The 25,874-nt window shown below is 40.5% G+C and overlaps 1 protein-coding gene across 2 annotated transcripts in view; it reads left to right on the top strand.

Annotated features, from left to right (window-relative positions):
- The window catches only part of LOC124554711 (regulator of G-protein signaling 7), a 268,534-nt gene that overhangs the window by 165,721 nt on the left and 76,939 nt on the right, over nt 1-25,874 (top strand). For both annotated transcript variants that reach the window (XM_047128349.1, XM_047128350.1), the window contains 2 exons: nt 156-379; nt 13,092-13,318. In XM_047128349.1, coding sequence (XP_046984305.1) covers nt 156-379; nt 13,092-13,318 — 451 coding nt within the window. The remainder of the gene's footprint in view (nt 1-155; nt 380-13,091; nt 13,319-25,874) is intronic.

Below are 25,874 nucleotides of genomic sequence, written 5' to 3'. Positions count from 1 at the left end.
TTTTATAGTATTTTAAGTCAAATTGTTAACGGTTTCAGAGTGCATAAATCATTATTCAGTGTAAGGAACTCTTCAATGTAAGTAATGTTTCTATATAGTTACTTAATGATTAACATTTTGTAGTTTGTAAAATTACTTTTAATTCCTGTTAACAGCTGTTTACCTCTGCAAGCGGACTATGCAAAACAAGACACGACTGGAGCTAGCTGATTATGAGGCAGAAAACCTGGCACGATTACAAAAAATGTTTTCCAGGAAGTGGGAGTTTATATTCATGCAAGCCGAAGCCCAAAGCAAAGTAGACAAGAAACGTGACAAACTGGAAAGAAAAGTACTTGACAGTCAAGAACGTGCCTTTTGGGATGTGCATCGGCCCATGGTGAGACACAACTTTCCACTGTTTGGGTTAAATTTTGCAATAATGGAGTTGCAAAATTTACACAATTCACACACACACACACACACACACACACACACACACTACAAAGACGCAAAAATGTACAATGCTTATTTTGGCTTACGCTTCTTTAGTGAGTTCTGTGGAACACAGTGTAGATCTGATAACTACAAGAAACTTGTTTGTTATGATGAGCTGTTTTCAAGCTAAACAGATAACAGGGCTTTTATTGTACTTGTCACATGGTTATTTATGCAGTTTTCTCAAAGATTTTTGTGAGAGTTTAGTGTCTAAAACACTACCTTTTTGTCATAGCTAATAGGCAGGTGCACAAAATGTATAGAAATTGAATAGTGATCTGGGATGATTAAAATTAATCTGATACGAAAGGAACAAGGGCAGATGGTTATTCATTTTGTTGCTGAAGATTTTTGTAAATAAATACTATAATTAAAATCTAAGAAGCAATGAATAGGAAAAGAAAAGTAGAAATGGCAATGAGAAAGTAAAGTCTGTCTGTAATTTATGGTGCAGCTATACTGCAGTTTCAAGGGTGCACATGTCCAACAACTAGTGGGACCCAACAGTAGGACAAATATGTTGTGATTGTAGATGATAGCCTTGCAAATATTTGATAGTTAATTACAATATTTTTCAAAAAAATATGACACCCACCTGGTGTGAAGAGCACAAAATCATATAGTTTCTGGTTGCATAGAATCTGTTGGTCACTGACAAAATTAAATTTGTGGAAATGGTGGTGAAGGCATTTGAGGCATCAGTGTTTCAGAGAGGAGTGTGACAGTTTGGTGAAGGATGAAACATTTTATAGTATGGGGAACCAGAGAGTTTTGTGTCTGATGACAGAAAAATCTGTAAGTAGTCGAAGAGATCCAAAAAATCCTCATGAAAACTTTGTCTCATCTTTTTCTACAAATTTCCTTGTTACAGGTGCGTGAAATTGTGTTTGTTTCAGCAACTTCTGTACCCACTAGTAAAGTAAAATAGTATGGTTTAACTAGCTAGGAGTCCCCAAAGGGCATGTTCAGCCATTTAATTGGAAAACTTTTCGCTATCCTTTGCACCTGCAAGCACCTTTCGTTCATGAAGTGTGGGAGCTGTGTACAGTGTATCTGATAAGTGTAGATGGCTGTAACGAGTGTGTGTAGTGTTGCATCATGTTTGTGTTGGAGATGATGATAGAAGGTAGAGGGTGAAAGCTGGCGCATGCATTTAGCCAATCCTGTTGAAGGGGGTTGCCAAGTTTTTGTGACCCCCTCCAACAGATGGATCACTATCAACAGTGTTGCATGCCTTCACTTCATGAGACACTGCCTAGAGATTTGGAATTGAATCCAGTACATTGGTGCAAAGACTGATGATCAGCAACTTTATACCACCACCCCTCCAGTCCCCTCTGCTGTAAAGGCAAAGGAGAAATAGTCAACAGCATGTGGCATACCCAGATGGTGGCCCATCGAAGTGCTCGCAATTCCCTATGGTGCTTATCTTTGGAGAGTGACGGGAACCAGTGTATCCACCTTGGCACAGCCATTGACTGTGTATGCGCTGAAACCCATGTTTGTTAACAAAAAACTACAAAGCAGGGAATGGTAAGCACATTCTTGTTTTTTAAAGTCCTTTGAATAAGGTAATGAATTTTTTAATCTCATGACTGGAGACAAGGAATGCCACATCTCCATCATAGATGCTGAAAAACCAGACAGACTCTAGTGTGGCATTCTGGGACAGACAAGGTATGTTGCAGAGTGATATTGTGACACATGGTGAAACAGCTGACAACATCTGTTGTGATACTTTACACAAACTGTGTCACACAATCCAAAACAAACAGGGTGGTGTGTTGAGGTATGGTGTTTTCATCCACCACAATACTCATCTTCACATGCAGCTGCATCCTGTCAACTCATTAAAACCATTAGTTTGCAAATATTTCTTATGCCCTCATCAGCTTCAAACCTCATCTGTGCTGATTTTCATCATCTTCTTCTTTTTTCTCACCTGTGTGCTTTCCTTGGTGACAAGATAATTCAGTATGACAATACAGGATGTATCAAAAAGAATCATCTAACTTTAAAAAAATCATAACTGTTATGTTATTTGAGATATGTGCATGAACAACATACTGTTGGAAAGAACAAATGCTCAAGTTTTACGTGGTTCCCGCAAGATAGTCAGCAGTGTGCGCCCCCTTCAGTTCTATTAAAAATGGTGTCAGGACAACAAAAAGTGTTCTGTGTTCTATGTTTTGTGCAGTGTGGACCATTATTACCTGTTCATCATGATTTTTGTACTAGGTATAGTGTGGATCTTCCTACAGCACAAGAGCATTAGATAATGGCATGAACAATTCCAAGAAACAGGTTGTTTGTGTAAAGGCAAATCACCATTCTGTCCCTGAGTGTCTGACACAGACATCGGAGACATCCTTCATAGTTTCACAAGGAGTCCTGAGAAATCCATTCGCTGCTATAGTAAAATGGTGCCAGCAATTAACAGCAACCACTCACATGTGGCATATCAGGAAAGGCTAGGAATACCACCAACAGTGAAAACACCAAACATGGTGCAGTGGTGAAAGACATGATTTCTTTTAATCAGAAAGTGATCATCACACCCATTGCTGAAGAGATGGGAATACATTTGGCAGTGTTGTTCTGTTCATGACCAACTGGATTATGGTACATTGTGTCCCTGATGTGTTACTCCCGCATTGACCTCTGACTTAAAAAAATGAATGTTTGTGGCTTCCATCAATTTCCTGGAACCTTATGCTTTGAACAGAAACAACCTCTGAAAATATACTTGTAGACGTGTTTGACACTGCACCATTGTTTCAGTTCAGAAGTGAAGGAAGTTTTGATGGTATGGCAGCACACATCATTGACTCTGAAAATTAAATTAAAAATTTGGCCCATCCATGGCTAAAATCACAGTTTTCATTTTCATTAACTATGTGAAAGTTATGCTGAAAGGAGCAGCTGTTGATGTTACTTCAACTGTGAAAAACCAAAAATATGTAGGAAGTTAGCCAATGTCCTCTTGCATGACAATGAAGCAACTCACAAGCTATTCTCAACATAGGGATTGTGTTACAGTTTCACAAGTTAGGTGCAACTTCACTCTGTTTTTATTTTTCTATGTTGTGGATGCTGAAAGAAAATTTGAGTGGTCTCCAATTTATGGACAACAACCAGATTCAATCAGTTGTCCTATACTGCCTACAGGACCTAGATGTGAATTACTATTGTGTAAGCTTCAAATTCTTAGTGCTATGTTAACTTACCTTTTGAACTCCTACATGTGCAGGATCGACCAGAACTCCATTGACAAACTTTCAGAACTAGTAGTATGGGCAGAAACAATATAAAAGTCCAGTAAACATTGTCTCTAACATTCATACCTTAAGAGCTACAGGCACTTGTTCATCTTTACTTCTGAGAGACATATCTCTTGTAATGAAAGCTCTTTGCTTTTCGTATTTTGAGGGATGGTATTGAGGACCGAGACAAGTAAAATGTCCAGCAAACATGGGCTCTAATGCACATACCTTAAGAGCTATGGGCATTTGTTCATCTTTGCTACTGTGAAACACATCTCTTAAGATATGAATTTTAGAGCCTATGTTTACTGGGCTTTTTTCTTGTTTGGTCCATACTACCTCTTTGAATAATAATAATAATGAGCGTTTGGCATCATTGGCCGGGAGTCCCCTTGCAGGGCAGGTCTGGCCGCCTTGGTGCAGGTCTTATTACATTCGACACCACATTGGGTGATCTGTGCGTCAGATGGGGATGAAATGATGACGAAGACAACACAACACCCAGTCCCTGAGCAGAGAAAATCCCTGACCCAGCCGGGCATCAAACCCGGGCCCGTAAAAATAATGTAAACAAAGTGCTTTCAGTGGAAGAGATGTGTTTAACATGCAAAATAAAGGAAAAACTGAGCTTTGTGTTAATTTATTGAATGTTGTCAGAAGTTCACTGGTAACTACAAAAATGCCAAAAACCCCAGGCCATCAAGCATATATAGCCAAATTTGAGGGCAAATGAAACAGAACAGACAAAACCACAGCTGAAGCAACAGGAACATCAATGATTGATAAAATATCAATAGCAACAGCAGGAATGAGAATGCAGTCAGCACTGTTGAGAATCGTTGGCAGAAGAGGTGAAGGTAACCACTGTGAGTAGTGAATCAGCACATTCATCCTATGCCAAAGTATTGTTAAGTGCCTCCAGTGAGCCTGGCCAAATAAATTATGCTGCATGTGAAGCAAACAAGAACCTTGAGAAATGAACAAGAAAAATGCACTTTTATCGGCACAGAAGAAGATAGCAGCCTCATTAAATACTGTTTCATCTCCTTTATCAAGTGCATCAAATCACCCATCCCAAGCTAAAGTGTTATCAAGTTTATTAAATCACCAATGACATATAAATTATGCAGGAAGTGAAATAAGGTAGTCTGCCATCCAAGTCTCAAACAGGACTAAAAAATGCCACAGAGAAATAATAAGTTTTATGACCTGCCTCAAGAAAGTTCATGTGCTTCCAAAATGGAACTCCACCACCACACCAAACAAAGACCAGTGCAAGGAAAACCACTGTGTATGCTTCCATTTTGCCCCAGGACACCGTGCATCTTGTTTCTTGCAATGAAAAATCTGTTTTATGTGTGCACATAAATATTAGGTCTCGGAAATATAAAGCTGATGAGCTTGGTGTTATGCTGAATGCGTACAGAGAATAAATTATGTATTAATGAACACTGCTTAAAAGAAGAGATAAAACTGTATGTACCACTATGTTTTAATTTAATTACAAGCTACTGCAACCCAATCAAGACTATGGGGATTCCTCAATATAGATACGTAATGAGCTAGTACTGAAGTATACTCTGCTTGATGTTAGGGACTTACCATGTTAAAGGTATTTTTGAAGCAGCTGTCATGCTCCTACCAACACTAAAACTGACAATTAATTCAATATACTACTCTCCTGATAGTGATGATGATAAATTTGTAGAGTGCTTAGATAAACGTATTACCCATACAGAAAAATATGCCAAACACAATAAATTAATTTTTGGTGATTTAAAGTTTGATGTAAGAAATAAAACACCCAGAAATGCTAATTTGTTTAACATGCTAACATCTCTTCTGTGCAAATTACAATCCCACAAGACAACTCTCTTGTTGTAACAATTTTATTACAAATGCACATAAAGATGATTTTGAACTGGAGCCATTTACTGTTGAGTATTAGTACTCTGTCTGAAATTTTCAATACCTCCTGGTGACCAAACAAAACAAAACTGAAGCAAGCAAGCCTGGTCAAACAACTCTATGTAAGTGTTTCACACCACATTTGTACAAGCTAAGATAAATGGTTTTGATCTGCCATAATAAGGTAAAATGTGGTAGTGTTGATAAAGCAGCATACATTAGCCTCAAGAGACACTACAGACTACAAATCATATTAGCCAAACGTAGAACAAATGATAACTTCATTGAAAACTCCAATAACAAATGTAAGGCAGTGTGAGGGCCATTAAGTCAGAATTAGGTACAGGCAGGCAGTGTGTAAATGGTACAAATGAGGTTAAAGTCCCTCCAAATGAATTGAACCTCTTATTTGATCAATGCTGCAGACCTTAATTCCTCACCTCCTTATAAGAAGAGTTTGAAACCTGCAGTGAAAGCTATTTCACAATCTGCTTATGTAAACCAGTTTTTTTACCTCACCAACTTGTAATTGGAGAAAAGATGTGATGTAACTAAATCAGTAGCAAAATTAAGTGACTCAAAATAAGGAGATATTTATGGCTTTCAAATTTTGTTATTAAAAAAATAATGGGCTTAATATCATTCCCCTTGTGCCCACTTATAAAATAAATGTTTGTTAGCAGTATTTTTCCAGAATGTCTAAAAAAGACAGTAGTCATTCCACTACACAAAAGTGTTATAAATCCCACACTAATAATTATCGTCCAATTTTTCTACTATGTATTTTCTCAAAAATAATTGAATATTGTATAAAAAAGAAAATTTGCATGCATTTGTCAAAAAAACAATATATTGATAAGTCTCAAAATGGTTTTACATTCCTATTGTCAACAGTTAAAGCTGCTGGAACTGTTGTTTCTATTGTGCACTCCTCTTTTGAATCCAAGGCATTTGATTCTGTAAACCACAGAGAGTTACTGGAGAAACTACAGTGTTACGGCATTAGGTACCTAAAATTCTCCCTCATTAAATCTTGTCTCAGTAACAGGAAACAAATTGTGAGCTACAATGACTGAAAGTTGCAGTTTCTTATGTTACTATAGGTGTTCCCTAAGGATCAGTGCTTGGGCCGGCACTGTTTATAATATTTATAAATGACCTGCCCAACAATATGCAGTGCAAATCTGTGTTTTATACAGATGATACAACTTCCATCGGTTCTGGGAGGAACCTAACTGAAGGAGCAGAGTAAAGATTTTCTCAGATTATCCAATATGTGGTTGAAGACTGTTAATATTTTTTCAGCTTATCCAGTGTTGATATTGAATCTACTTCTACCAAACTCCTTATAACATTAACTTGGAAGAGTCACATAGACTATATATCTTGAAAGCTTTCATGAGTTATCTATCGGCTAAAAAAATTATGCACATCTGTTACTGAAAAATTGGTGATTAACTCCTATAATGCCTTCTTTCATTGCATTTTTCTGTGGGATAATTCTCCAAGAACCAGCAAAAGTTTCATTTGTCAGAAGAAAGTCATCAGGAGCTATTCTGGCATCACCGAAAATAACGTATCATGTAGGCCTTATTTCAAAGAATTATAGATTATGACAGCCCCTCTCTTTCTATATACAGCTGCCTGTTGTACACAAAAGGGACCTTAACAGTGACAACCTTATGCATATCCAGAAACTACCATGAGACTCCCAAAGTACATTTTTGGAAACAGCTTGCTGTCAGTTGAGTTAAGAGTCCAGTGAAAACCCAACCTGTAAAAGGCAGCAGAGATATACCATGGGAATTGCTGTTGTGACTCCATCATCTTTCTTGAATATCATGACAGTGGTTGCATTTGAAAAGTTTTGCAGGTACTACTCATGTTTTAGAGGTTAATGTAATAAGTGTGAAATCTTATCTAGAGGGATAAATACACTACTGGCCATTACAATTGCTACACCAAGAAGAAATGCAGATGATAAACGGGTATTCATTGGACAAATATATTACACTAGAACTGACATGTGATTACATTTTCACGCAATTTGGGTGCATAGATCCTGAGAAATCGGTACCCTGAACAACCACCTCTGGCCGTAATAACGGCCTTGATACGCCTGGACATTGAGTCAAACAGAGCTTGGATGGCGTGTACAGGTACAGCTGCCCATGCAGCTTCAACATGATACCACAGTTCATCAAGAATAGTGACTGGTGTATTGTGATGAGACAATTGCTTGGCCACCATTTACCAAATGTTTTCAATTGGTGAGAGATCTGAAGAATGTGCTGGCCAGGGCAGCAGTCGAACATTTTCTGTATCCAGAAAGACCCGTGTAGGACCTGCAACATGCGGTCGTGCATTATCCTGCTGAAATGTAGGGTTTCACAAGGATCAAATGAAGGGTAGAGCCACGGGGTCGTAACACATCTGAAATGTAACGTCCACTGTTCAAAGTGCCGTCAATGCGAACAAGAGGTGACCAAGACATGTAACCAATGGCACCCCATACCATCACGCCTGGTGATACACCAGTATGGTGATGATGAATACATGCTTCCAATGTGCGTTCACTGCAATGTCGCCAAACATGGATGCGACCATCATGATGCTGTAAACAGCACCTGGATTCATCCGAAAAAATGACGTTTTGCCATTCGTGCACCCAGGTCCGTCGTTGAGTACACCATCGCAGGTGCTCCTGTCTGTGATGCAGTGTCAAGGGTAACTGCAGCCATGGTCTCCAAGCTGATAGTCCATGCTGCTACAAACGTTGTCAAACTGTTTGTGCAGATGGTTGTTGTCTTGCAAACATCCCCATCTGTTGACTCAGGGATCGAGACGTGGCTGCACGATTCATTACAGCCATGCGGATAAGATGCCTGTCATCTGGACTGCTAGTGATACGCGGCTGTTGGTATCCAGCACGGCATTCTGCATTACCCTCCTGAACCCACAGATTCCATATTCTGCTAACAGTCATTGGATCTCAACCAGTGTGAGCAGCAATGTCGCAATACGATAAACCGCGATCATGATAGGCTACAATCCGACCTTTATCAAAGTCGGAAACGTGATGGTACGCATTTCTCCTCCTTACACAAGGCAGCACAACAATGTTTCACCAGGCAATGCCGGTCAACTGCTGTTTGTGTATGAGAAATCGGTTGGAAACTTTCATCATGTCAGCACGTTGTAGGTGTTGCCACCAGTGCCAACCTTGTGTGAATGCTCTGAAAAGCTAATCATTTGCATATCACAGCATCTTCTTCCTGTCAGTTAAATTTTGTGTCTATAGCACGTCATATTTGTGGTGTATCAATTTTAGTGGCCAGTAGTGTAAATATTTATAATAAAACTACTGCGAATAATATTTGAACCTTCGTAGGTTGCAGTCATTTTAGAACTTCTCTGAATTCTTGTTATGTCAGTGGATCTGTCATCTTTAATTTTTCTGATAATGGATGAACATTGTAAAGGAAGCCTTTTGAAGTGGTAGAGCTTCTGTTTATAATTATAATAGGTATTCCTTACATCATTCCACATGGGCAAGTCAAAACATTATGACCACTCCCCACTGCAATGTTGAATGCCACATGGGTAGTGTTGCAGGCATGTGACAGAGTAACAAAAGAATGTAAGTGGGCAAACACAGATGGGGGATAACCATAGTGAAGGTATGGGCAGCAAATAGGGAAATCCATTGAGATGAGTGACTTTGGCAAAGGGAAGATTATTATTACGCAGAGCCTGTGAATGAATATCTAAAAAATGGTGAAGCTGGTCATACTTCATGTGCTATTGTCATGAGCATCTATGGAAAGAGGTAGAACGAAAGTGAAGCTACTGCTAGGCACTACATGGGTGGACTTCCATGACTCTTCACAGAAAATGAGATTTGGAGGCTTGTCTGCTCTGTAAAGTAGAATAGATGGTGATCTGTGGCATCTCTGCCAAAAGAGCATGATGCTGGTGTGTGCACAAGTGTTTCAGAGCATGCCTTTCATTGTATATTGTTGAACATGGAGCTCTGCAGTGGACCATCCATAAGTGTTCACATGTCGACCAAATGACATTGTTAGTTATGACTGCAGTGGACCATCAGGATTCAACCATTGATCAATGGAAACACGTTTGCTCTTCAGGTGAATCACATTTTTGCTACACTAAATCGAGGGCCATCTCCACACCATCTTTGAGGTGAACAGTGAATCAAAACATGCGGTGTTCCACAGATGCAGGCTGGTGGGAGTATATTATGCTATGGGAGACATTCTCCTGCACTTGCATGGAACCTGTGGTACTAATCAAAGATACGCTTACAGCTGCAAAACACCTGCATTGCTTCATGCTTGATGTTTTTCCTGATGACTGTATCATCTTTCAGCAGTATAATTGTCTGTGTCGTAGAGTGGGAACCGAGCTACAGTGGTTCGAGAAGCATTATAATGAATTCACGTTGATGTCTTGGTGATCAAATTCTGGCTCGCTATCGGGTGCCACATACACAAATCAGCGGCCCATTATTTATGCAAATTATATGACCTGTGCATTGACAATTAATGTCACATACCTCCACAAACCTACCAACAAACTGTCAAATCCTAGATATGCAGAATCAGTGATGTATTTTGTTCCAAAGACAGACAAGCAAGGTATTAAGCAGCTACTCATAATGTTTTGGCTCATCAGCCTAAACTTCAAGACTTACTGTGAGGATTGTGAAATTGTCAGTAAATTTAGTGAACCTGTTGAAAAGCTAGTTAGACCATGGAGCTCATGAATTACTGCATAGAAGTTATTTATGTCCATGGCATCAGACAGCCTGTGAAGTTGCTGACTTCTTGTTGCCATCACTTGTTCCTTATTTCAGCCTGAAACTTCCATTTGATTTTTAGGAGAAATTCTTTCTTAGTGACTGTATTATGCTCTTGGAGAAAGGGATAATTTTATTTGCACAATAGGAATGTACATGCTTGTTGGAGCTACCCTACACAAAACACTGTAATCACTAAGTTATTATATGAGGGCATGCTGAAAAGTAATGCCTCTGAATTTTTATGTGAAAATTCTGAAAGCTTTTTACATCAATCAAATGTTATTAACCCTCTGCTTGTTTATTCTTCATGTGTACGTATTTATTTCTCAACATAGACTCCCTGGCAGTGAATGTGTTCTCCAAATGAGGGACCAGTTTGTTGATACCTAACTGACTTTGTTGGCAGTGCCACAACCTCACTTCTGCTTGCACCACTTGGTCACTATGAAATTGAAGTCCTTGAAGGTGTTCTTTAAGTTTTGGAAATACATGAGAATTGGATGGGGCCCAGTCAGGACTGTGTGGAAGGTGAATGCTGACTGTGAATCCAAGGCATCAGATTGCTGCAGATTTCACAATGTGTGTGTGTGTGGTATGGCATTGTGATGCTGAAGGAGAGGGTGCTCCATGTGTGGATGAATTCTTCAGATTCAAAACTAGAATATAGCGTGCTGTTTCTAATGCACCAGTATAGTTAAGTTAGACACCTCCATGTTACACACTACAGTTAGGAGCTCTTTAGTGGCAGACGGTTGCAAACATGTAGAAATGAAGAAGAAAGGTATAAAATGTTAATAACATTTGTTTTATTCAAAAAGCTTTAAGAGTTTTCACATAAAAATTCAGTGGCATTACTTTTCAGCTTGCACTCATAAGTTGGTAAACATTCTGTGAAATTCATGAGCCAGATCAAAACCAGTAAGAGAAGCCAGATGATACTTTTTATTGCACTATGTTTTAAATGAAATGGTAGATTCATTCGGAAGTTAAAATGTGTCATGTGTCCTTCTGGAAAATGTCCACAGTGACAGAAACCATCAGTCAACAGTAGAGAAACTATCAATATTTCTGTCCAGTCTGGTGATTAGACACATTTCTCTTGTCATACTGATGCATCATGGTCTAATACAACATTATTTTCTGGAGCTTTGAGTATGAATCCATGTATGTAATTTTGATATGATTTGACAGATGACATTTAATATGAGATTTTATAGTTCACATAAAACACAAGAAGCAACAGATAATTGGTGTTATGAATTCCAAGTTCTTGCTAGCCCAAAACAGTTTTCCTTATCTTGCTATTGATACTCATTTGGATGTTGGAAAACAGTGAATAACCCCAGCCCTTCTTCTCCTCAACAATTGCAGTCACAAAAAACAGGAAAAATATAGAGTAGGAGAAGTAAAGAGCTCTCTCTCAGCATCTAGAGCAACCTGTTTGTATAAACCACAATGCTTTTGTGAACTGCAGTAACTGAGCAATTATTGCCAATCTGTATTCTGGAAACAACGTTTATAAGTGACGGAAGTATTGCCAACGAGTGACTTTTCACCTGCAATGGTTTTGGTTTATTTGTGGCAGGTACTCACCTCCTATGTTTAAATGTGGAGGTTGTTCTCTTATGTCAACTGCAGTTTAATTATGTAAATTGGCATTGTTGTTACTTGGTAATGACAAAGTGTACCAAAATATTATGGGACTTTTAGGTAACTGCATATATCATATGATTTTTTTTCTGATACAAGGGCACTGCCTTGCAGGTATACTGCTGGTGAATTAACTTCCTCACCCCATATGGCTCACCCAGTCACCCAGATAAACATCAGAGAGGATGTGGTTAATTCCAGAATAGCAAACCCACTGTAATTTCCTTTTCCATAATTACTCATGAAATTAAGTGCTGCATTAGACATTCTGACAAACATTATTCACATGGTATTGGGCCACATTTACCCTGTTGGAAAATGCAATAGATGCAGACAGGTGGTGAAGGATTTCCTTAGAAATTCTGTATTAATTACACATTAATATAGAATTTCTAAGGAAATCCTTAAGCATCTCTCTGCATTTATTGCATTTTCCAACAGGTTAAATGTGACCCAATACCGTATGAATAATGTTCGTCAAAATGTAGCCATTATTTTGATAACCATCTGTTTATGAATTTAAATCACATGCACACAAGTCTAAAATCTTATATTATTCTGTTTCCTAATGTCAAATGTGAGTACAGTCTATGTAGCATGTAAATGACCAGCTTACTGTGAGATGTGTTGTTACTTTGAAAGTACTACTCAGCTGCATAATTGTAAACACCACTCACATATAACCATTTAAATTATTGTAACAGAATGGGTAATTTGGAAGTGGCTTTTCAGTAAGTGACATCTGCAGCCCTGCACTCCTCTCTTTAAAAATTACACCTCAGTTTTTGTTTACTTTATGTTAATTGTCTCGAACAAACTTGAAATAAATGCCAATTGCAAGTGCTGAAACTGTATTGCATTTTCCATGATTATCCCTACCGAAAAATATTGTGGCCACATTCATGATGTATTATGCCTATTCAGAAAGTGGATAAAACATTATAACGAAACAATAACTCATTCTGTTACAGCCAGGGTGTGTAAATACTACTGAAATTGATATAAAGAAAGCCTGCAGAATGAATAAACCATTGAAAAGTAGTAAGCATCTACAGTTGGGTGTGGCTGGAGGTCGCATTTCACCCTCAACATTGGAAACTGATCTTGCTACACCTGTGGAACATTTAAAGAGACATATAGCTATGCTAAGGAAGCGTTTAGATAGACGGAATATTAAAGTTTCTAAAGTAGCAGAGGCGTGAGTATATTTTGTAGTTCTCAGTTGATTTTTTGTGAGGTACCTCACTATGGTGAGTGTTCCTCTTTTGTTTTATGAAATAACTTACTTTCTATTTTTGAAATCATGTTTTAATTAGCTTATAACAAAAAAGTTTAGAGGTAGTGCATGAATGTAGTTTCCTAAGGGTGAGATTTTTGAGAATGTTCAGTTCCTTACAATGTAAGACTCTGTGCTCAACAAATGTGTTTGAAAGGTGAAGTAGTATTTGAATACACAACATTTAACATAGGCTTTACTTTCTGAAACATCTAACTACCTTGCCACACAAGCAAATTTTCTACTTCATTTGAGCCATCTCCAGAGCAAATGAAACTTTTCAAAAACAAAGGAGAGTAGCAACTGTTCTTCCCCCATCACTCAAAGTAGTTTATTTTTCCCAATATCCTTGCATGTGCGACAACTCATACCTAGGAATGAATATGAATTCTTCAAGCACCAGTAGAGTGAAACCCAACCATATCTATTCATTTTCAAGATTGTAGGTAGCAGATTGATGACATATTTCTCTATTTCTGGAAAGTCATCAATTTGAGGCTGCTAAGAAAAATGGTCCTAACACATATGACACAAGCTGACTGTCAGATGACATGGATAGTCCTTGCTAGCTTGCTCACATAGTCTAGCACCTATTAACATTTTATAGATGGGATGATAATCACAGCTTTTACTCGACTGCACAATTTTTAGAGTCTTATTGATTATTAGTGCCACAACAAAAGACACAACTTACATTATACTGTAATTTAAGAATTATACTCAACAATGGATGATATAAACACAGAAGGAAAATTCAAGTAGAATTGAAATACTTTAGGAGTAAAGGAGAGCACCCACTGAGAAGCAGAAGCGTTGGGCTGTTGACATGGGCACACAAAAAAGGAATAAAACTTGCTGGTTTTGGAATATATCCTTTCTCTATCTAGAGTAAAAGTACACACACACACACACACACACACACAGACACACACACAAAGGCATGCATTTTCACACATGCCTGTGCCCCTACAGCAGTGCTAAACGTATTTTGCAGACAGCATTAGTTACAATTACAGAAAGATAAGTGTGTAAACTGCCAGTGAATAACTGAAAAGTATGTAATTATAATCAATTTATTACAAAACTACATTTACTTTAAACAAAGTTAGCATACATCAAAACAGAAATAACAATTTTTTAAGTTCAAAAGTAATTTGTAGATCTAAGTATGTAAAAATAGAACAAAACTACTTTGGAATCTGAAGAATAAATCAGTATTTCATTGCATACCCATAGGCTTTGATCACAGCTGCACATCTATTTGGCACTGAATCCACAAGTTTTTGTAATATGTTACGTGGGCGTTCTGACCATTCGTCCAATAAGGCAGCAGCAAATTGATCCCTGTTTGAGTAGCTTCTATGATGAACATATCAATCCAATGCATCACAAAGGTGTTCATTTGGATTTAGATCTGGGATCTGGCTTGGACACCAGAAGTTTGATTTTTTCTAAGTGAAAAGAATTTTTTTAAGTGGCCAGAGGTGTGTTTTCAATTATTGTCCTGCTGAAATACCCAATACTGTGGCATATTCTGTCTTCCTTCTGGAACCATATTCTTTTCTAAAATGTCACTGTACAGGAAATGATCTATTTTTCTTCTGTTTGGGCTAGAGGACCAACCCCATGTCTAGAAAAACATCCCCACAGCATGATTCTGCCACCATCATGTTTGATGGGTGGTATCTGTTACTTTTTGTTATACTTTTGGTTTTTCGGTTGACTTATACAATGCACACCACTGGAAGAAAATATATTAAATTTACTTTCATCACTCCATTAAAACTTGGATCAATCTGCAGTATTTCATGTTTGATGTTTCTTTGCAAACTCTATCCTGGCATTCCTATTTTTTAAATTTATGAGTGGTTCAAATGTGGTCCTGTACCATTTAAATCACATGCTACTAGGTGATATTTTACAGTAGACACATGCAGGTTCAGTCCATACTGCTGCTCTAGATCATCCCTAATTTGTTGAATCATTTTTCTTTGATCAGCAGCTGACTGCTTACAAATCATTCTGTCCTCCCACCTTGCTTTTTGAGGATGCTCTGACCATGGCTTGTTGGCTACTGTTCCCTTCTGTTTTGCCATTGACTCCATAGGCTTATTAGTTGTTGTGATATGCCATAGTCTCTAGCAGTTCTAGATTGTGACTTTCCCTTCTTCAAAGCATGCTAAACAGCTTGTCTCACATCGGCCAAGTAGTTTTTGTATTTTTTCATGCTTCTAGTTGTCTCTACAAACAAACAAACATTGTCTCAATGCCTAAGTAACAATAGTTAATGAATATCGTACCATCAAAGCAAATTATAAAATACTTTTCAGCTAAAGGAATATCATTGTTCTTGCATAACTGTGCTGGTTTACCAGACATGTAACCACAGTGGTGTGAAGCTCTAGATGGAGTGACACAGTTGTGTAGGTTGCTCTGTTGTGACTGCATGCAAGCAGTACTGATAACATAACACCACAACTACGAAATACTTTAGAGTGGTACTGTACATACCGCTGGCTATATGCAAGAACACAGGTGCTTGTGTGTGTGTGTGTGTGTGTGTGTGTGTGTGTGTGTGTGTTCTGTAGCTCACAAAAGGCTTTATTCCAAAAGCTAGCAAATTTTCTTTCTTTTTTTGTGTGTGTGTTTCCCTGTCGATGACTCAATGCTTCTGCTTTTCAGTGACTGGTCTCCTTTACTCCTAAAATAGATGGTATAAACAAGTTTGTGTAATTTTCAATCTGAAAGAGTCTCTTCTATTGAACACTTATTATTTCTGAAAGAGTCTCTTCTGCTAAACATCCATTATTTAACAAATGATATAGTATCTCATGAAAGACAGTAATAATTTTGGAATGTGTGTGTTTTTTTTTATCATACCTACTGCAGGTGTGAATAACAAGTTAGAAGTATAAATTTCTGAATTTGATCTATTTCTGTTTTTGAATTTTATCTATTTCTATCTCTGAATTTTATCTATTGTGCTGTACACAAAATCATGACAGAAATTAAAATTTGTGCTCATAATTAAAATGGTTCTGACAAAAAACTTATTCATTCGTCCATTACATTAAAAATTGTCTACATGAAGTAAATAGCAAGTGGAGGTACATTCCTCAATCCAATCTCTGCATGAACTTGATTTATTAGTGAATTACAAATATAATAAATACAAAAAAGAATAGATGATGCAAGTGGGAAATTATAAATCAACAGGGAAGTAGACAATCATAAAAAATCAGTCAGTACAGAAGTAAATGCACTCTTCACTCACAGCTTCAGATACATGGGGCTGGAGCTACTGGGATGAAAGAAGGTAACATACCTTCTCATGCACCAGTGCTGTGTGAGTCTGTTTCTCTTTATCTCATTCAAACACACACACACACACACACACACACACACACACACACACACACAAGTACAAAGTAAACTGAGGCAATGGCTCTTCATTCCAGAAACAAACTGGGACCATGATAAAGAAAAGAAACCACCTGCTGATGCACAACATATATTCATGTAATTATTTAAACAACGGAACATTGCACCAGTTACATATTGTTGCTTAGTGCAACACATGTTGAAAATTTAATCTCATTTTCAAGAACAAATATTTATCTGAGTATTACATATGATTTTTGCATGTGTGTTTTTCTGCCTGTCTCACATTAGAGATTATTCTATTAGATATTATTGCATTAGAGGTTATTCTAAAGCACTCTATTCTGAATGGAAATTTTCACCAATAAAGGAATGTATAGGTTGGTAGGAGATGTTTTTCATTTATTGTAAGTCTCTGGGGCAGAAGTTTGCAGTGAGCACATTACGCATTAATAATTGTATTTACCATGCAGTTGCAACTCTATCTGAAACACACACACACACACACACACACACACACACACACACACACACATTAAAGTACATCACTAAAGGAAAAGTTGCACATTGGATTCAATAAAAGTACAAATTTATTGAAGATGGCAGTGAGATACATGTGTATGGTACACAATATTTTATCTCTGTTGGTGGAACACATTTAAATTTTAAAATTTTTCTTGAGCTATCAGTAAAATCTGGGCTTTTCTCATAATAAATTTTATCAAAATTATTTAGAAGAATTTTGGGAAGTATGTACAGAAGTATTATCTAGTATATATAACAAGGTAACAATACTATGAAGAGGGTAGTTGCTACTCTCCACATAACGAAGATACAGAGTCACAGATAAACAAAACTAAAAGATGGTCAGAAAGTGGACTTTCAGCCAACTAGGCCTTTGTCAGAAGAAGACAACAAACACATACACACTCACGCAAACGCAACTCGCACACACATGACCACAGTCTCTGGCTTTTGACAAAGGCCTAATTGGCTGAAAGGTCATGTTTTGACAGTCCTTTTGTTGTGCCTATCTGCAACTGAGCATCTCCATTTATGGTGAGTAGCATCTATCCTTTTCATAATACTGTTACATTCCATCCTGGATTTTCCAATGTTTGTATATAACAAGGTGTTACAGAGCAAACACTTTCACTTAGCATCAGTGACCTTAGAGTTCACTAATCTTCTACTACTGATCTTATGAGTAACCTAATATAGTGAAGTCCAGACGTGAAGAAAGGTTTGTGTAGCTAAAACTAAAGACTGAAATGTTTGCAATCATAAAGCAATCTTTAGGGGACATTTATAAATGATAAGAGTGCAGCAGTCAGGCGCCTCTTCTCTCTCACTGTCTCTCTCTCTCTCTCTCTCTCTCTCTCTCTCTCTCTCTCTCTCTCTCTCTCTCCCCCCCCCCCCCCCCCCCCTTGCGCAAATCCAGATTTCGGTTAGTGTCTAGCCATTATCAATACACTATTTTTTAAAACTGATGCATGTTTGTTCCCTGTTGTTTGGGTGTCAGTCACAGTTCTTTGAATACATTAAGGGACAGACGTGTACAGTCAGCCAGTGAAACACATCTCTTAAAAACTGCATTAGGCTATCTGTGGTGTCACCGCCAGACACCACACTTGCTAGGTGGTAGCCTTTAAATCGGCCGCGGTCTGTTAGTATACGTCGGACCCGCGTGTCGCCACTGTCAGTGATTGCAGACCGAGCGCCGCCACACGGCAGGTCTAAAGAGTCGTCCTAGCACTCGCCCCAGTTGTACAGCCGACTTTGCTAGGAAAGGTTCACTGACAAATACGCTCTCATTTGCCGAGACGATAGCTAGCATAGCCTTCAGCTACGTCATTTGCTACGACCTAGCAAGGCGCCATAGCATTTGATATTTATCTTGAAGCATGTACAGTCAAGAGAGATGTTCTCCAATTGTGGATTAAAGTTAAGTATTCCAAGAACTACGTTCTTTTCTTCATAGGATAATTACTTTACCTTGTTCCAGACCTCACGCCAATCTGCGTGAGCTTAAAAGCGTGCATTTCGGCCTCCTCTAGCAACACGGTGTTGGCTCTTCTGCCAACACTTCACTATCAATGGTGGTTTGAACAGCTTCTTTGTGTGGTTCACTGAATGTTTCACTTTTAAACACAAACTGTTTTCCACCATTTCACAATTGCATGAAGGAGGATCTCAGTCTGAGTTATCTACCTAGATAGGTCAAACGTATGTTTTGTTGTGTGTTTGAATACTACTACATTATTTTCATTGGAAAGTCTTAAAGCTAATTTTATGCTCTGCTTTTATGTAGAAGAATGAAAGTGTGGGACCAATACTTAAGTAATGAGTTTTTTTTATTCTCAAAAAGCAGTTCGGGATGGCTATATTGTGCTGGCAACATCACTGGATGGTTATTAATGTCATGAAAATGATCTGTCTTGTTAACATTTTGCTTTGTTTTACACTTATTCATGGTGGATTTCGACATATGAACAATATCAAACATAAAAAATGTATTTTTTGAAGAATCCAGAGAATGCACAATACAGGCCTCCGGGGTTTTATTTGAAGTGAAAAATTATAAATCCTAATGCCAGGAAAGTAAATACTAGCCAGGAAACATGCACTGCATGTTAAAAAGTCTTTCTGCTCACACCATTGTTATGAACAATGAGGATGATAACTTTGGATCCAACGTATTCCACCGTATGCAGACATTATTAAAGACTTTAATTGTTCTATGACAGTATTATAAAAAGGGTAGATTGATACTCTTCACATAGAGGAGATGTTGAGTTGCAGACTCAATACAAGTGAGTTTTCAAGCAAAAGGCCTTCTTCCAATGTAGAAAACACACACACATTCATGTAATTACAACTTACACATGTGACCATTGTCTCCAGCTACTGAGGCCAGACTGTGACCTACTGCATCTGATGGGAGAAGCAATCTGAGTGCTGGGGGTAAAGAGGAGGCCAAGGAAGGGAGGGGGAGGGATAGCAGGCTATGGGTGTGGGAGGATGTAGTGCTGCTTGTGGGAGCATGCAGGGAATTGGTGGGGACAGGCTAGGCATGCTAGGTGCAAGCAGGGAGGTTGAGGAGGTAGGGGTGCAGCAGGAAGGTGATTGGAAAAGGAGAGATGTAGAGGAGGGGGAAAAAAGGAGACGGTAGTGGGTGTGTTGGTGGAATAAAAGGCTGTGTAGTGCTGGAGTGGGAGCAGGGAACAGGATAGGAGGGTGCATGACAGGGACTAGCATAGGTAGAGGCTAAGGTTGTGGAAACTGAAGATATATTGCAGGGAAAGTTACCATCCGTGAAATTCAGAAAAACTGGTGTTTGTACGAAGGGTCCAGATGGCACAGACTATGAAACAGTCATTGAAGTGAAGGTTGTTCAGCAACTGGGTGGTCCAGCTGTCTCTAGGCCACAGTGTGTCAGTGGACATTCATGTGAACAGACAGCTTGTTGGTTGTCATGCTCACATAGAACACAACACAGTGGTTGCAGTTAGTTTTTTGATCACATGACTGCTTTCACAGGTAGCCCTGCCATTGAAGGGGTAGGTGACCGGAGTGGAGTAAGTGGTTATGGGAGGATGTATGGGCCACGTCTTGCATCTAGGTCTATTACGGGGCAATGATCCATGTAGCAATGAGTTGAGAGCAGAGATGGAATAAGGATGGAGAAAGATATTATGTAAGTTCAGTGGGTAGTGGAAATCACTGTGGGAGGTATGGGAAGGATAGTAGGTGGGATATTCCTCATTTCAGGGCATGGCGAGAGGTAGTCAAAACCCTGGTGGAGAATGTGATTCAGTTGGTCCAGTCCTGGGTGGTACTGAGTCATGAGCGGAGTGCTTCTTTATGGCCAGATGGTGAGAAAGTTGGAGGTGGTAGGTGAACAGAGAGACAGGGTGTGGGATATCTGTTTTTGTACAAGGTAGGAAGGGTAATTTTGGCCTGTGAAGGCCTCAGTGATACCCTTGGTATATTTGGAGAGAGACTGCTCATCATTACAGACGCAGCAACAATGGATAACTAGGATGTACTGAAGGGACTTCTTGGTATGGAGTGGGTGGCACCTGTTGAAGTGGAAGTGCTATTGGTGGTGGGTAGGTTTGACGTGGACAGAGGTGCTGATGTAGCCATTTTTGAGGTGGAGGTCAACGTGGAAGAAGGTTTCCTGTTGAGTTGAGGAGAACTACACTCCTGGAAATTGAAATAAGAACACCGTGAATTCATTGTCCCAGGAAGGGGAAACTTTATTGACACATTCCTGGGGTCAGATACATCACATGATCACACTGACAGAACCACAGGCACATAGACACAGGCAACAGAGCATGCACAATGTCGGCACTAGTACAGTGTATATCCACCTTTCGCAGCAATGCAGGCTGCTATTCTCCCATGGAGACGATCGTAGAGATGCTGGATGTAGTCCTGTGGAACGGCTTGCCATGCCATTTCCACCTGGCGCCTCAGCTGGACCAGCGTTCGTGCTGGACGTGCAGACCGCGTGAGACGACGCTTCATCCAGTCCCAAACATTCTCAATGGGGGACAGATCCGGAGATCTTGCTGGCCAGGGTAGTTGACTTACACCTTCTAGAGCACGTTGGGTGGCATGGGATACATGCGGACGTGCATTGTCCTGTTGGAACAGCAAGTTCCCTTGCCGGTCTAGGAATGGTAGAACGATGGGTTCGATGACGGTTTGGATGTACCGTGCACTATTCAGTGTCCCCTCGACGATCACCAGTGGTGTACGGCCAGTGTAGGAGATTGCTCCCCACACCATGATGCCGGGTGTTGGCCCTGTGTGCCTCGGTCGTATGCAGTCCTGATTGTGGCGCTCACCTGCACGGCACCAAACACGCATACGACCATCATTGGCACCAAGGCAGAAGCGACTCTCATCGCTGAAGACGACACGTCTCCATTCGTCCCTCCATTCACGCCTGTCGCGACACCACTGGAGGCGGGCTGCACGATGTTGGGGCGTGAGCGGAAGACGGTCTAACGGTGTGCGGGACCGTAGCCCAGCTTCATGGAGACGGTTGCGAATGGTCCTCGCCGATACCCCAGGAGCAACAGTGTCCCTAATTTGCTGGGAAGTGGCGGTGTGGTCCCCTATGGCACTGCGTAGGATCCTACGGTCTTGGCGTGCATCCGTGCGTCGCTGCGGTCCAGTTCCAGGTCGACGGGCACGTGCACCTTCCGCCGACCACTGGCGACAACATCGATGTACTGTGGAGACCTCACGCCCCACGTGTTGAGCAATTCGGCGGTATGTCCACCCGGCCTCCCGCATGCCCACTATACGCCCTCGCTCAAAGTCCATCAACTGCACATACGGTTCACGTCCACGCTGTCGCGGCATGCTACCAGTGTTAAAGACTGCGATGGAGCTCCGTATGCCACGGCAAACTGGCTGACACGGACGGCGGCGGTGCACAAATGCTGCGCAGCTAGCGCCATTCGACGGCCAACACCGCGGTTCCTGGTGTGTCCGCTGTGCCGTGCGTGTGATCATTGCTTGTACAGCCCTCTCGCAGTGTCCGGAGCAAGTATGGTGGGTCTGACACACCAGTGTCAATGTGTTCTTTTTTCCATTTCCAGGAGTGTAGATGAAGTGAAAGGAGGAGGAGGTATTGAGGTTCAGGAGGAAAGCAGATAATTTGTCCCCATCCTCAGTCCAAACCACAAATAAATCATCATGAATCTGAACCAGGTGCAGGGTTTGGGATTATGGGACGTTAGGAAGGATTCCTCTAGATGGCCCATGAATAGCTTGGCATTGGCTGGTGCGATGTGGGTGCACACTGCTTTAGCACATATTTGTTTTTAGATGATGCCTTCAAAGGTGAAGTAATTGTGGCTAATTGTAATGGTTACCAGGAAGGAGGTCGCATGGTTGAAACCAGTTGGGTGTTGCAAAAGTTAGTGTTCCATAGTGGCAAAGCCGTGAGCATTAGGGATTTTAGTCTAGAGGGTTCGTGGTATTAACAGTGACAAGCAGAGCACCATGTTGTAAAGGAATAGGAACTGTGGATAGTCGGTGGACGAAATGGATGGTGTCTTTGCTATAGGAGGATTGGTCAATAAGAGAAGAGATTCTCTCAGTGGGGACACAGTAACTGGCCACAATGGGACGTCCTGAATGGTAGGGTTCATGGATGAGTAGGAAGCATGTAGAAGGTAGGAGTGTGGGGAGTAGTAGGGTTGAGGAGAGAGACAGATTCTTGGGAGAGATTCTCTAATGGGTCTAATGTTTTGAGGAGAGACTGGAGATCCTGTTGTATTTCTGGAATGGGGTCACTGTGGCTGGGTTTGTAGGTGGATGAAGCTGACAGCTAGCACACTTCTTCTGCCAGGTAATCCGTGTGGTTCAAAACCACAGTGGTGGAGCCATCCATTGTTGGCAGGTAGGATTATAAGGTCAGGATCAATTGTTAGGTAGTGGGTTGCAGTTGTTTATACAGATGCAAGGTTAGCTTTGATGTTGAGGGATTTGGGGTATTATGGTGAGGCAAGGTTTGAGGTTATGAAATTCTGGAATGTTAATAGAGGCTGATTTGGGACAGTGAGGGTGAATCATGGTTGAATGGAGGAGTGAACAGATTCAGGCTAGGTTGAGTTTGATTGGTAGGGTTGGGGGCAAAAAAGTGTGGAACATGAAAGTAACTACTTAACTAACTAATTAACTGACTAAGGAGCAGGAGAAGGAGAGAAGGTGTTTAACAAGCCTAGCATGACTGAAGTTGAGAGCAGGGCAAAAGCTAAGGAAAGGACTGATACTTCTGTGGGACTATGGCTTTTGGAGAAAAAGTTCAACACTGTATTTCAGGTCTGTTTAGGTTCTGGATTCTGTATGGTGGTGGGAGGGAGTTTCTCAGATTGTGCTAAATGCACTAGGTCTGCAAGACAGGGTTTGCCAGCTATGAGGGGATGTTTGGAGGCTTTTGTAGAGGTGTACTTTAAGGGGGTGTAGGAGGTGAACAGGTTGGAGCAGAATGCATACTGCCACTTCCAAAAACTCTCCAACCAGCACACCCCATCAAAGACACCAGCCATTTCCTTCATCGACTCCTTTACCACAGGGCCCACTGCTCCTTTGAAGACATCACATGCAAATACATTCATCATACATCAATGGGCACCCACATGGCACCAACCTATTCATGGACCATCTGGAGGAATCCATCCTAGCCACCCAGAAACCTAAATCCCTCACCTGGTTCAGATTCATTGGCAATATATTCATTATCTGGACTGAGGGTGAGAACACCCTATCCACATACCTCCAGGACCGCAACACTTTCTTCCCCATGTGCTTCACCTGGTCCTCCTCAACCCAGCAAGCTACCTTCCTTGATGTTGACCTCCCCTCAGAGATGGCTACATCAGTACCTCCGTACATATCAAACCTACCAACCACCAGCAATACCTTCATTTTGACAGCTGTCACCCATTCCATACCAAGAAGTCCCATCCATAAACCCTAGCCACCTGTGGCCATTGCATCTGTAGTGACAAGCAGTCCCTCTCCAAATATACCAACGGTGTCAGTGAGGCTTTCACAGACCAAAATTACCCTCCCAATCCTGTACAGAAACAGATTTCTTGTGATTTGTCTCTCCAGTCACGTACGACCTCCCACTTTCCCACAATCCAGCCCTAAAGATGCACTCCCCTCATGACACAGTACCACCCAGGACTGGAGCAACTGAGTCACATTTTCCGCCAATGTTCTGACAACCTCTCTTCATGCCCTGAAATGAGGAATAGCCTCCCCACTATCCTCCTCTCACCTTCCACAGTGGTATTCCACCGCCCACCAAACCTACACAGTATCCTTGTCCATCCCTACTCCATCCCTGCTCCCAATCCCTTGCTTCATGTCTCATGTCCCTGTAATAGACCTAGACGCAAGACCTGTCCCATACATCCTCACACTACCACCTACTGCACTCCAATCACAAGCACCAACTATCCCGTCAAAGGCACGGCTACCTGTGAAAGCAGTTATGTGACCTACAAAGTAAGCTGCAACCACTGTGCTGCATTCTATGTGGGTGTGGCAACCTATAAGCTGTCTATCTGCATGAATGTCCATTGACAAACTGTGGCATAGAGACAGCTGGACCACCAAGTTGCTGACATGCTTCCCAACACAACAGGCTTCACTCCAATGTCTGTTTCACAGTCTGTACCATCTGGATCCTTCCTACAAACAACAGCTTTCCTGAACTATGCAAGTGATAACTTTCCCTGTAGTATTCTTACGTTCCTATAAACCCCTTCACCTCAGTCTTTGCCAGTCCCTGTCCTTCACCCACCTATCCCCTTCCCTGCTCCAAATCCAGCATTACACAGCCTTCTATTTCATCAACAGACCCATTAGTCTTTCTTTTTCCCCCTCATCTACCCTCATTTTACACTCACCTCTCACCTTCCCTTCGGCCTCCCCACCCTCTCAGACCTACCGACTGCACCTATCACAGATTTGTTACATTATATTCTGGATTTTGTTTCGCAAACATTATTGCCTGCAGGATGTACATAGAGTACATGGTTAGTATGTATCACTCCGAAGTATATTAGTCTCAAGCCATCGTGTTCCAGGAAGGCTGAGACCCTTTTCAGCAGTTATATATTTGTACTGATTTTCTTACAGATTTGGTCTATATGTTCCTTCCATGACAGGTGTTTGTCAATAATTATGGCCAAAAAATTGTGTTTGTTTGTTTGGCTGTTTATGTTCTGACTATAGCTAAGCATAAATTGCATTGTCACTGTCTTCTCTTTATTTACAAGTAGCTTATTTGCAGTAAGATAACTTGACAGAAAATTATAATTGATTTCACTACTGTTTGTAATAGTTTGCACATCATGGCCCCATCTGACAAAAGATGTGTCATCAGTATAGCTTACAACCTTGGCGTTTTGAGGGTCAGTTAAATCATTAACGTGCACAGGAAACAGAAAAGGCCCCAATATACTTCCTTGGGGCACACCACCTTGAAGTATCTTGTGGGTTGATTTGGTTGTTACCAACTGTTCATTGTTTTTATAAGTGAACTTGACACACTGTT

The sequence above is a fragment of the Schistocerca americana genome, chromosome X, assembly GCF_021461395.2.
Source record: "Schistocerca americana isolate TAMUIC-IGC-003095 chromosome X, iqSchAmer2.1, whole genome shotgun sequence".
NCBI lineage: Eukaryota > Metazoa > Arthropoda > Insecta > Orthoptera > Acrididae > Schistocerca > Schistocerca americana.
Note: the sequence above shows the minus strand (reverse complement) of the source record. Positions and strands in the feature narration are given on the sequence as shown.